At 44.2% G+C, this 12,078-nt stretch overlaps 1 protein-coding gene and 1 long non-coding RNA gene across 2 annotated transcripts in view; one reads left to right on the top strand and one right to left on the bottom strand.

Moving 5' to 3' along the window:
• Positions 1 to 529: 529 nt before the first annotated feature.
• LOC129479561 (uncharacterized) lies at positions 530 to 9,644 on the bottom strand. Its single transcript, XR_008656724.2, has 2 exons — positions 9,514 to 9,644; positions 530 to 1,120 (listed from the first exon to the last, which is right to left on the bottom strand). It is a non-coding gene; the product is annotated as an uncharacterized lncRNA (long non-coding RNA).
• TMEM123 (transmembrane protein 123) overlaps positions 9,354 to 12,078 on the top strand; it is a 57,964-nt gene continuing 55,239 nt past the window's right edge. Inside the window, exon 1 of the mRNA XM_055272910.2 lies at positions 9,354 to 10,039. Coding sequence (XP_055128885.1) covers positions 9,940 to 10,039 — 100 coding nt within the window. The 5' untranslated portion in view covers positions 9,354 to 9,939. The remainder of the gene's footprint in view (positions 10,040 to 12,078) is intronic.

Here is a 12,078-nt window from a genome sequence, read left to right as displayed (position 1 = left end):
TAGTCAGAAAATGTCTTTTATCATTATTAGAACTATAATTCTAAAATAACAGCTTAAAAAAATTCCTTGAAATGCAATACATATTATTTCAAAAAAGCTGAAGAACTCAGAAAAGTAGAAAGGAAAAAAAAAGATCACTCAGAGAAAGGTCAACCAGAAATATGACTATTAATCTTTACCTTTTTTTCCAGAATTTTTTTTTCTAGGAATGGTATTTTTGTTTGGTATATATTATTGAAACTATAAAATCTTAAAGCTTAAGGAAATTATTACATTTTGGGATGAAGTTTAAAAATCAAATAAGGAAAAATAGATATTAAGTTCTACATTTAGTTAGTACTTCTTCCTACCAACTGACAGCCCTCATAGTCTGGTGACAGTTTTGGTGGAGTGCTATTACTTACTTGTCCATGTGGAAATGTGTCATTTACTTAAATATAACACCTGCAGGGGCATGGCCACACATTATACTATTTTGCTTTTTCTTCCATGGCTTATACAATGCTGCACATACAACAGATGCTCAGAAAAAAGCTTTTGGATGATTTTTACTGATTTCATGCTATCATTAAGGTTAACACCCTCAGAATCTCCATAGGCAATAGTAGCCCAACTCAGGCCCTGCAGGGCCCAGTCTTGGCAACTTTCACATTCCAAGAAACTTGGTTTAGAAATCAAAGGTAATTTAAAAGTTATTTGAATCTTTACTTTCATTGCTTGAAGAATATTAAAAAGAATTCAACTTGTAACCCATAATGGTAGTCTTAAATCTTCCTTGGCCCCATTCTTCTTCTTTTTTTTCCCCCTATTCTTTTTTCCCTTTATCCCTCTTGCTTCAGTTTGTCCATGGCTGACTTAAAGCCCCAGTCTCAAAATCTCTACCAAAATTCTCTCCGAACTTGATTCTTTGTGATTCTTGGTTTTGCTTTTCGTCCTCCTTCCTTTGGCTTCTATTCCTTCTTCCTTCCCGCCAGGAAATCACAGCCCTTGGCATCATCTTGGCACTCACACTTGTTTCTTCACTCAGCCCTTCTCTCCTCGGTCACTGATTCTGCTCCATGAGCAGTCAGAAGTGGAGCTGGCAAGCTCATTCTCTCAGCTGGAGACACTGGATTCAGGACTGAAGGGAGGACACAGGAGAAGATCACAAATGCTTATCATCTAATGTCCTTTCTTTTATTCTCATTATACAGTGAAATTCTAATATATTTACTTATGGAGGGTGGGCTACACGTAAGGTCTCTGGAAAAAATATGTGGCAATTATAAGGGTAAAATGATAAAATTTTCTTTGAGGAGGGAGAACACTGCCTACCCATCCTCCCCTCTTTAGGGTGTCACCCTGACCTTTCGATTTTACATGCAAGGTCATGGGCCTTCTGTCTTTTGAAACTGTCAACACTCACCTCTGGGATTTTGCTGAGGTCTCTCATCGGTATAATGATGGGCATAATGAGACATCACACAGTACATCCTTTTGTCTCTCATAGAAATAAGAGGTTTTAGGCCAGGGGCGGTGGCTCACGCCTGTAACCCCAGCACTTTGGGAGGCCGAGGTGGGCAGATCATAAGGTCAAGAGATCAAGATCATCCTGGTCAACATGGTGAAACCCAGTCTCTACTAAAAATACAAAAATTAGCTGGGCATGGTGGTGGGCCTGTAGTCCCAGTGACTCGGGAGGCTGAGGCAGGAGAATCGCTTGAACCCGGGAGGCGGAGGTTGCAGTGAGCCGAGATTGCGCCACTGCACTCCAGCCTGGGCGACAGAGCGAGACTCCACCTTTAAAAAAAAGAAAAAAAAAAGAGGCAAAATGGCAAAGTATACCTGGTATATGACCGCTAGACTGGTAAGGGAAAAACGCCACAGGTGAGCCTGCATACAACTCCAGTAAACACAGTGCACATGCGGCCCCTCCCAAATGCCAGCAGGCCACCGCACAGGCAGACAACCCCCACAAGGGAAGAATAAAGGGAGAAGTAATGCAGACCCCAACAGAATGCCAACATATAAAACTCCAAATCAATGGTCAAACAGTACACTTGATCTCTCAAGTTGCCCGCTTGGCCCTCTTCCAAGTGTACTTTATTTTCTTTCATTCCTGCTCTAAAGCTTTTGAATAAACTTTCAGTCCTGCTCCAAAACTTGCTTCATTCTCTCACTCTGTCTTATGCCCCTTGGTCAAATTCTTTCTTCTGAGGAGGCAAGAGTTGAGGTTGCCGCAGACCCATATGGATTCACCACTGCTAACACAAGTAATACTCAAAATGCAGTATTCCTGGGTGAGAGCGAACTTAGGGAGCATCCAATAGTGCTTACTTCCCTCTTGACCCATGTAGATACCAACAGATGATCACTGAAATATTGTATTCAATTTGGCTAACTCTGTATGCATTCCTGATGAAGGTTGCTATAAGAGATTCAGAAATGACAGAAGGACAGTAGGACGGAATTCAAAAAGTGTGTGTTAGTATTCCAGGATATGGGATGTGAAGCTGCCACTCACCCACTTGTTCAAGCTGCAAACCTAAGAGGCTTAATTTCTCTTTCCCTCAGCCATCGTATCCAGTTGACTCTACTCTCAATCCACATCCTAAATCCATTCACTTCTTCCATTGTCACCACTTCTACCCTAGTTCAATTCCCCAACAATAGCCTCATAACTGGGCTGTTTCTACTCTTGTTCCTCCATAGAAGCTGGTGTGATGTTTTTAAAAATATATAAAGCATAAGATGACTTGCCAACTCTCAAATGGCTTCTCATCACATTTTGTTTTGTTGTTCCTGTTCTTTCCATACATCATATTTAAAATAAAATCTAAATTCCTCATCTGAAAAGGTCCAGATCTCCCCTTGGACCTCTCTGTTCTTATTCACTGAGCTTGAGGCACACTGGCTTTCTTTTTATTCCCCCAACACACTATGCTGGTTGAAATGTACTTCCCCCTGGTTTTCACATGGCTACTTCTAAGGACTCAGTTTAACTGTTACCTACTACAGAGGACTTCCCCGACTGCTTATTCTGAAGTCACCACCCAGTTGTTCATCACATCGGTGTGTTTTCTCAGCACTTATTTCTAGTTGTTTCTTGTGTGTGTATACGTGTGTGTATTTGTGTGTTCAACTGCTCAATTTTTGTTGAATGAATGGACTGGTAAGCCCTACTTCTCCAATTTTTTAGATGAGCAACAGAAAATATTGAGCAGGGGTTAAGACTAACAACTTTCATTTTTTTTTAACCTTCTCCACAACAGCTATTTTATCTTTTGTCAATTTCTCTGTCATGATTAGCAATGAAACTTTTGCTATGGAAAGTGGTTATGTTCAGAGGCAGCAAAGAGGAATGGCCTGGAGACTTGCAACTCACTCCATATGTAGACTTGAAGAAATAAGAACACCAAAGGATCGGGGTGGAGAGCAGTGGCTTTAAACAGAGAAATAAAACAGGCTGAGTTCCTATAACCTCCTACAGAGAAGAAACAAAAAAGTCAAAGTAGGAGCTGATAAACAACGGGATTTAATTAACACTGGAAAGGCCCATGAGGCTTCCCTACATGCTCCCTACAAAACCTCTGAACTCACATCTCTCCTCTTCCTACTGTCCTCAGAGCACAACATAATCCTGCCTAGAATTGACACTGAAAACTCACATCACCACCTCTCCTCTGGCCAAATCCTTCAGATTCAGACGAAGCTCCCCCGCTCCCTTTCTGAGAAGTCATCCTTACAAGCTTCAGTCCACACAGAACTCTCTCTTTCTGATCTCGTTTCAAGAGGAAAATCCAATTGCATCAGAGTTCATTGCTCTCTGCTTATTTTTTTGTTTTGTTTGTTTGCTTGCTTTTTTGAGACAGAATATCATCATCACTCAGGCTGGAGTAAAGTGGCACGATACTGATCACTGAAGGCTTGACCTCCCAGGCTCAAGTGATCCTCCCACCTCAGCCTCCTGAGTAGCTGGGACCACAGGCACACACCACCATGAACAGCTAATTTTTTATTTTTTGTAGAGATGAGATCTTGCTATGTTGTCCAGGCTGCTCTTAAACTCCTGGGCTCTTGTAACCCTCTCAAGTAATCCTCTTGACTCAGAATCCCAAAGTGCTGGGATTATAGGCGTCAGCCACCATGCCTGGCCTGTTTGCTTTATCTTTGCTTTTACTTGTTTTATTTTTACTTTTGCTCATCTGAATCTAAGAATCCTATAAATGTTGAAAACAAAATACTCAATAAATTCTTTTTGATTAATTATATAGATTCACACTCTGTCTGCAGTTTCTACCATAAAGGAGGAAACAAGAAGGAAAAACCTAAAGGTGAGGGAAGAAGAAAGTGCAAGAAAAATAGGGGCTCTAGAATACAAGGGAAAGGAAGCAGAGGTACAGGAATAGGGAAGATACCCAGCAAATGAGCTTTAATTGTGAAGACTTAATTACAGTTTGTAACATGTTGTCAATCTGCTAAAATGGAAGTTGACAGGAAATTGGCAGAAACAGAGAAATGGACACAGGCCAATTTACTCTCTTTTGTTAAATCTCTCCAGTGCCTTGCCTTATTTGCAACTACTTCAGTCTCAAAGCCAGGCAGATTCTGGTTCTTTCCTTATGCAAATATTGATTATTAACAGACTAATTCATACATAGCTAGAAGATAATTATCTGTGCACATTAAGCCAGATGAGCCATCCTCTATCACCTGCTTCTTTTTAAAAATGAATCAAAATTTGCTGTGGGATATAAGTAAATCTCACTGAGAAAACATGAAATCTCTATATCTTTTTACAATCATAACAGAAGAAGCTTTTACCATTCATTTTTAGAAACCAACTCACATTTTTTCTCTTAACATTTTTTAATTTATTGTTCTATTTTTGGGGGTGGGGGTGTAATTTTTTTCAATTGTGGTTATATATACATAAAATATATCATCTTAGCCATTTTTATGTGTACAGCTCAGTAGCATTACGTACATTCAAACTCTGTGTAACCATCGCCCCCCGTCAGTTTTCATAACTCTTTTTGTCTTGCAAAATTAAATGAAAACTCTGTACCCATTAAACAAAACTCCCCATTCTTCTCTCCGCAGCCTTTGGTAACCAGCATTCGATAATACTTTCTGTCTCTATGGGTAGTGGGTAGAAACCAACTAACTTGTAAAGGACTCACTGGTGTCTATCATTTTGTGAGGCAGATAGACTTGTGTTATTCTCTATTGTTTCCCAGCACCTAGCATAATGCCTGGTACATGCCATGTGTTCAATAAATATTTGCACACTGACTAAGTGAATGAATGATAATTCCAACTCCTGGTCCGCCTTCAGGTGACCGTAAGTTAAAGACTCGGACATACAGGAAATACAGGTTGGATGCAAAGAGAATATTATTGATGGAGAAGGACACCAGCATTTTGCTGCTCTATTTGTCTCCACCCAAAATTCATTCCACAAATATAAACTGAATGCTTCTATATGATGGAAGTAAATTAGAGCCTCAGATACAAAGATGAACACGTAGACTGTGCCTCCAATGTGTGCTTTCCCATGATCACTTCATAGCATTTATTACACTCTAGTAATCGTGTATGTATCTGCCCTGCCACTATACTGTAAGCTCTGGCCAGGACATTGTCCATCACATAGTAAGCACTCAATAAATAGTTAGCGAATCATCTAAAGGAGCCTGTAACTCACTGTGGGGAAAAAGACGCACAATCATACAAAGTCAGGATCCTTAGTTGTACGAAAGAAAAGCTGCTGACTCTTGCTGATATAGCAGAAAAGGATTATATTGAAGATATTGGGTAGCTCTCAGGTGTGTTGGAAGGTGTAGAGATTCAGGACTGGGGCCATGCCTCTGGGAATAATGCACAAAACCACTGCAGAACTAGCCCAGCGAGAAAACTATCACCATTGCAGCTCTCCGTCAATATCACTATTACATCAGAAACTCATTGTTGCAACCACTGAGAAGCTAATGTCACTGCTAGTGCTGCCAACAAAGCCAGCCGCCTGGCTATTAGGGCTATTCACACCAGCAAGGCAAGGAGCTCCATAACGAGCCACTTTCCTCTGGTTGCTCATACCTGAATTTAAGTTTGATATGGATGAGCCTGATTGGCAAAGCCTAGGTTATATTCTTGAGCCCAGTTGTAATGGAGGCTGGGAATCTGAGTTCTAAATAAAAGAAAGTAGGCTGGGTGCGGACGCTAACGCCTGTAATCCCAACACTTTGAGAGGCCAAGGAAGGCGGATCACTTCAGGTCAGGAGTTCAAAAACAGCCTGGCCAACATGGGGAAACCTCATATCTACTAAAAATACAAAAGTTAGCAAGGCATGCTGGCACATGCCTGTAGTCCCAGCTACTCAGGAGTCTGAGGCACGAGAATCGCGTGAACTTGGGAGGCGGAGGTTGCAGTGAGGTGACATTGTGCCCCTGCACTCCATCCTGGGCGACAGAGCAAGACTCTGTCTCAAAAAAAAAAAAGGAAGTGATTCGTATGACATGAATCCAGTAGCAATATGCGATAGGCACTAGGCCAAAATATACATTCACTTTTTTATTCTCATGGAACTTGTATTTTTGTAGGAGAGACAAACAATAAACACATAAATGAACATAATGATGGATAGCACTAGATGCCACAAAGAGAAACAGAGCTGTAAACTAGGGTATTCAAGAAGGGCTTTTCTCAGATGAGCAGTCTTGAAGGATGTGAGGAAGCAGCAACTACAGAGGCTCCGTTATGGAAACTGACTTCACATTTCTAAAGTGCTGCAAGGAGGCTGGAGCTGAGAAGTGAAGGAGAGGGTAGAAAATGAAGTGGAAAGGGCAACCATGGACCATGTCACATAGGCCTTGCAGGCCATGGTTTTGGACTCCGTTAAGTGGCAAGGGAATGTCATAATCTGACATATTTTAAAAGAATCACACTGGCTGCTATGTGGAGAATATTTTATAGAGAACAAGGGTAGAGACCCAGCTGATCAACGTATGAGCAGAGGGATCCAAGCGCTAAAATCTGCCCAGATGGTTGGGGAGATGGGATATGAAGGGAATCTTAAGAGAGGAGTAGAAACTGCCCAAGAGAAAAGGTTAGAGGGCATCTTGGGCAAAGGGAAGAACAGCAGCAAGAACACAGGGGCGTGGAAGGCCCCAGCATATTTGGAAAACTTTGAGTGGTCTAGTGAGGTTACAGAGAGGGATCCAGACATGAGGCTGGAAAGGAAGAGAGACATAAATGGCCAAAGGCTGCCCATGCTGTTCTTTTAACTTTTCACATCACCAAAGTAAAATGTTGGTACAGTGATGGGGGCTGAACCTGAGGCACAACTGGGGATACAACTTCCCTGGGAGGCTAGTCCTCCCGATAGAGTTTCCAAGAGAGCAGGAAGGCCACACAGTTCCTTGCTCTTTCTCCTCTCCTCAGACTAGAAAAAACATGGGCAACCCACAGTACTGAGCTGTTAGTATCAAAGCAAAGACGGGCACACCCACTCACTGTGGTGTGGCAATCAGATAGCAGAGATCTCAAGGTGTCTCCAACAGGTCAGTCCCCAGGAAAAACTGTCCAAGTAAATAAATATCTTGTTTTCCACACTGTCTTAGTCCGTTTCTGCTGCTATAATATAAATACCTCAAATGGGATACTTTATCAACAAATTTATAAACAATAGAAATCTATTTGTCCCAGTTCTGGAGGCTGGGAAGTTGACAGAGCAAGGCCTCAACAGATTTGGTGTCTGGTGGGGGCTCTCTGCTTCACAGATGGCGTCTTCCTGCTGTGACCTCACAGTGCAGAAAGGTGAAACAAGTTCCCTCAGGCCTCCTTTACAAGGGCACTAATCCCATTCATTAGCAACCAAATCACCTTCCAAAAGCCTCACATATTTTTTTTTTTTTTTTTCTTCAGATAAGTCTCACTCTGTCTCCCAGGCTGGAGTGCAGTGGCGTGATCTCGGCTCACTGCAACCTCCACCTCCCAGGTTCAAGCGATTCTCGTGCCTCAGCCTCCCGAGTAGCTGGGATTATAGGCACGTGCCACCATGCCCAGCTAATTTTTTGTATTTTTAGTAGAGGCGGGGTTTCACCATGTTGGTCAGGCTGGTCTTCAGCTCCTGACCTCAAACGATCTACCCTTCTCAGCCTCCCAAAGTGCTGGGATTACAGGCATGAGCCACTATGCCCGCTCAAGTCCCACATCTTATCATTATCACCTTGAGGATTAGGTTTCAACACATGAATGTGGTGGGGATATAAACATCCAGACCTCTTATTCCACCCCAGATTCCCAGGCTATAAGTACACTGAGCCTTAAAGGAAGTATTAGCTGTGGGTTGGTGAAGAGAATAGAGGAGAGCATTCCAGAAGGAAAGAACAACGTATGCAAATGCCGGGAACCAGAAAGCACCTTTCTCCATGGGCAACAGAACCAAGGCTGGAAAGACAGGTTGGGCCTAGATTGTGAAATGCTTGGACAATGGGGTAGTCACCAGAACGGTTTATTCCTAAACCAGATTCCCCAGTTAAATAGAGTAACCAAAACGGAAATGTGCAGTGCTTGCTTTTTGTCCATGATAAGATGCTGGGGAAACATTTGCAGGTTAGCTGATTGAATCCACAGATGGAAGTCTCTATAAATTTAGGACAGATTGTCTCAGTTAATCTCTAGGACCAGTTAGACCTCTGTAATGATGGATTTGCCTGACCTGAGAAAGTTCTACCTCTCATAACACAGTTTTGAGAAGTTAACTGCCATGTGGCCTTTATGTGATGAAATCTGGCTCAGGTGCCAAAGATCTGCAACATTAAGACCTTTGCAGGTGGGGATTCACTGTGATTTTAGGTTCCCTGGATCCTTCAGTCTTCTACTTCAGCTAAGGGTTCCCACCCAAGCCAGGACTCAGCCTTTGTTATTCTCATGCATTAGCCACAGGTCGCTACCTGTCACTTCAGAGTTCTGAGCACAATGAAAATGCAGACTTTACAAGCACTTCAAGTCAAGACAAGTGATTAGCATTGGCTCCAAGGGTTTAAGAGGAACTCAAGCCAAAAACTGTTCAAAACTGGCCATTTCATCTGAACTGGGACAGCAGGGCACAAAGGAGAGAAGAGGCTGGTTGGATTAATGCAGCCCCCGCTTTCCATGGCTCTACTGTACTTCAGCGAGAGTTGCTACCAACTCCTGCGCGCGCCCCCACCCGCCCACTCCACTAATCTCTTGTCTTAATCAGAGATACGGAGAACCCGTGGAGAAGATGAGGTACAACTGGGATAAGAAGATCGTAGGTGTTTTACGTTTGAATTTAATTAACAAATCTGTCGAGCTGTTTTTCTCCACCTCCCCCTTAGGCCGGGTCAGGCGAGGGGAAAGTTCCGACCGCCCAGGACTCCCTAGCGTGAATCCCATCCCCTCAAGTTCCTCTCCAGAATCTCCCCCTTCTCCCGCCTTTGCCCTGCAACTCCTCCCTCTCACTCTGAGTGGCACGCACCCCGTCCCCTCCCTGTCCGCAAAACTACTCTTCAAAGGCTTCCTTCCGGGCACCGCGAAGCCAGCGTGCTCAGCATTCGGAGAGGCAGCGGCGCTCGCCTTCATCCAGGGCAACAAAACTGCCATTTCCGAAGAGAAAGGAAACCGCTCGCGGCTTCTGGGGTTCCTAGGAGCGCGCCTGCGAGGGAGGCCGCGAGCCGAGTCGCCACGCCCAGGACCCCGAGCCCGCCCCCGCGCCACCCAGCCCGGCCCCGCCGCCCCGGCTGCGCACGCGACGCCCCCTCCAGGCCCCGCTCCTGCGCCCTATTTGGTCATTCGGGGGGCAAGCGGCAGGAGGGGAGACGTGCGCGGCCGAAGGGGAAGCAGAGCCTGCGCTGGCTGCGCAGAGGAGCCGCTCTCGCCGCCGCCACCTCAGCTGGGAACCCACGAGGCCGCTGCATCCTGCCCTCGGAACAATGGGACTCGGCGCGCGAGGTGCTTGGGCCGCGCTGCTCCTGGGGACGCTGCAGGTGCTAGCGCTGCTGGGGGCCGCCCATGAAAGCGCACCCATGGCGGGTAAGTGGCTGCGGGGGTCGCCAGCCCCGCTCGTGGGAGGCAGCGCGCTGCCGAGGCTTGGGTTCCCAAGTTGGGCTCTGGTACAGAAAGTTCCGCGTGTCTCTGGCCGAACGCTCGGGGCGGACCCAGAGGTGACCGGGCGGGGTGGGGGAAACTGAGGCTTGGACCAGTCACCCGCTGGCCCCGGGGCCGCCTGCTGAGGAAATTGCCTGATGCTTCCCCTCTCGCTTTTTGGAAGCGGCGGTCGCAGGCCGGGACGGGTGCGCATAACCTGTTGAGTTACCGCAAGTTGGTTTTTACAGCCTTTCCCTGAAGTTAATGTTTGCCGAGGTTGGAGTTTATCTAAGGCTTCCGTTTGTAAACAAGATTAGCTGAGTTGAAAAATATGTCTACCGAGGCCCGCGGAAACGTCTCCCATTTAGTTGGGGAGCTTTTCAAGCGTCCCCCCGGCATTTCATCGTCTAATATTATACAGTATTATCCAGATGAATTACAGTCTTAAGGTCCCCCTGACGCTCGAAGTTAGACTTCGGGGCTCTTGGAACTAGTTGGGAGCTTTTGGGGAGCGCGCCCCGCCCTCGCGGTAGTTGAGGCGGCCGCCCCCATGGCGGGGCGCTCTCCACCCCTCGTGTGCCATAAACACCCGGTCGAGGCGCCCGGCAGCTGCGCAGCGTTAAGGGCACAGCTGCACGGTCGCCGGTGGCTCACGTCGTCGATAGTAAGGTCGTAACAGGATGATGTTGACTTTGCTCTTCTGTGTAGGGCGGAATTTGTTTCGTTTTAGGCCCTTGGCCCTTTGGAGACTTTAAACAGCCCTTTTTGGATGAAACCAGGAAGTTGGGATTTGCTGTGTAGATACTGTTTTCCTTGGTCAACTGTTAGAGAAGTCAGGTCCCTAGGTAATGGTCAGTAAACTAGGATAAGTTAAGTGACCCAAGGTTTTCATGGTTTTAAATTCTGTTCATCCACTGTATATTTAGCCTTAGGTTCATTTTATCCAGCAAGAGAAAAAGAAGGCAGTTTGTAAATCTGGAAGGTTCAGGCACAACACTTGCTTTTTCTGGAATAACCTGGGTGAATTAACAATTTTTCTTTGTTTTGCTGAAGTTTTTTTGTTTGCTTAATTGTGCATGTGACAAACTGGCTTCGCAGACCTAATTTTGAGATCATTTAAGAAAAAAGTGGTAAAATCATGTCCATCGTGTATCTTGGTCCTAATTTTATACCAATTATTTCATGAGGTGAGGTCTCCATTTTTAAAAATTTGTTGCTTTGTTTGTGAAGATAAACCTTACTGTTTCTCCAATGAATTACCGATTAGAGAAACTGTGAGTGACCATGCTTTTCTTTCTTTGCCCTCGTAACACAGATTTTTTTTTTTGCCCTATTTTAGCACTCACTGTTTGTTCTGTTTATTACTTAATGTCTTACTAGAGGTTAGTCCCATTTGGAAAACTTAAAATGCTCTACAGTAGGAGATCCCTGAATTCATAAACTAGTATGACCAACCAGAGGTGGAATCTGTTTCTACGGACTATAATGTCACCTTGCAACTAGACTAAAACGTATACAATAGAAGATTTCTCAAAAAAGCTAGTAACTGTTAATCGTAGTCTTCATATATAGTGTAATCTGTATACAATGTCATTACGAAGTATAGTGATTTTTAGCAATCATACTAAAACTCTTATGGCTGATTTTTACTGGGTACATATTCTGTGCATACCACGCTATACTAATTTAGGTCCATAAATCATCCCATTGAATCCTCACAGTATCGTCCCCATTTTATAGATAAGTAAGCTAATTTATGGCAAGTAAAACAATTAATACATGTTTGGTTTCAGATCAGAATCCAAATTTTCAATTAACCATTTCACCACTAAGCCACGTTAGGTGATGATGGCTCTTGAAGTAGATAATGCTTTTATTCCACAGTACTACCATTGCCTAGAATATTGTGGGAGAAGATAAAAACATTATTGAAATTCTGCTTTTAAAATATTCCTCACAGTCTGCTGCATAGCTTTATAAATATC

The sequence above is a fragment of the Symphalangus syndactylus genome, chromosome 3, assembly GCF_028878055.3.
Source record: "Symphalangus syndactylus isolate Jambi chromosome 3, NHGRI_mSymSyn1-v2.1_pri, whole genome shotgun sequence".
Classification (NCBI taxonomy): Eukaryota; Metazoa; Chordata; class Mammalia; order Primates; family Hylobatidae; genus Symphalangus; species Symphalangus syndactylus.
Note: the sequence above shows the minus strand (reverse complement) of the source record. Positions and strands in the feature narration are given on the sequence as shown.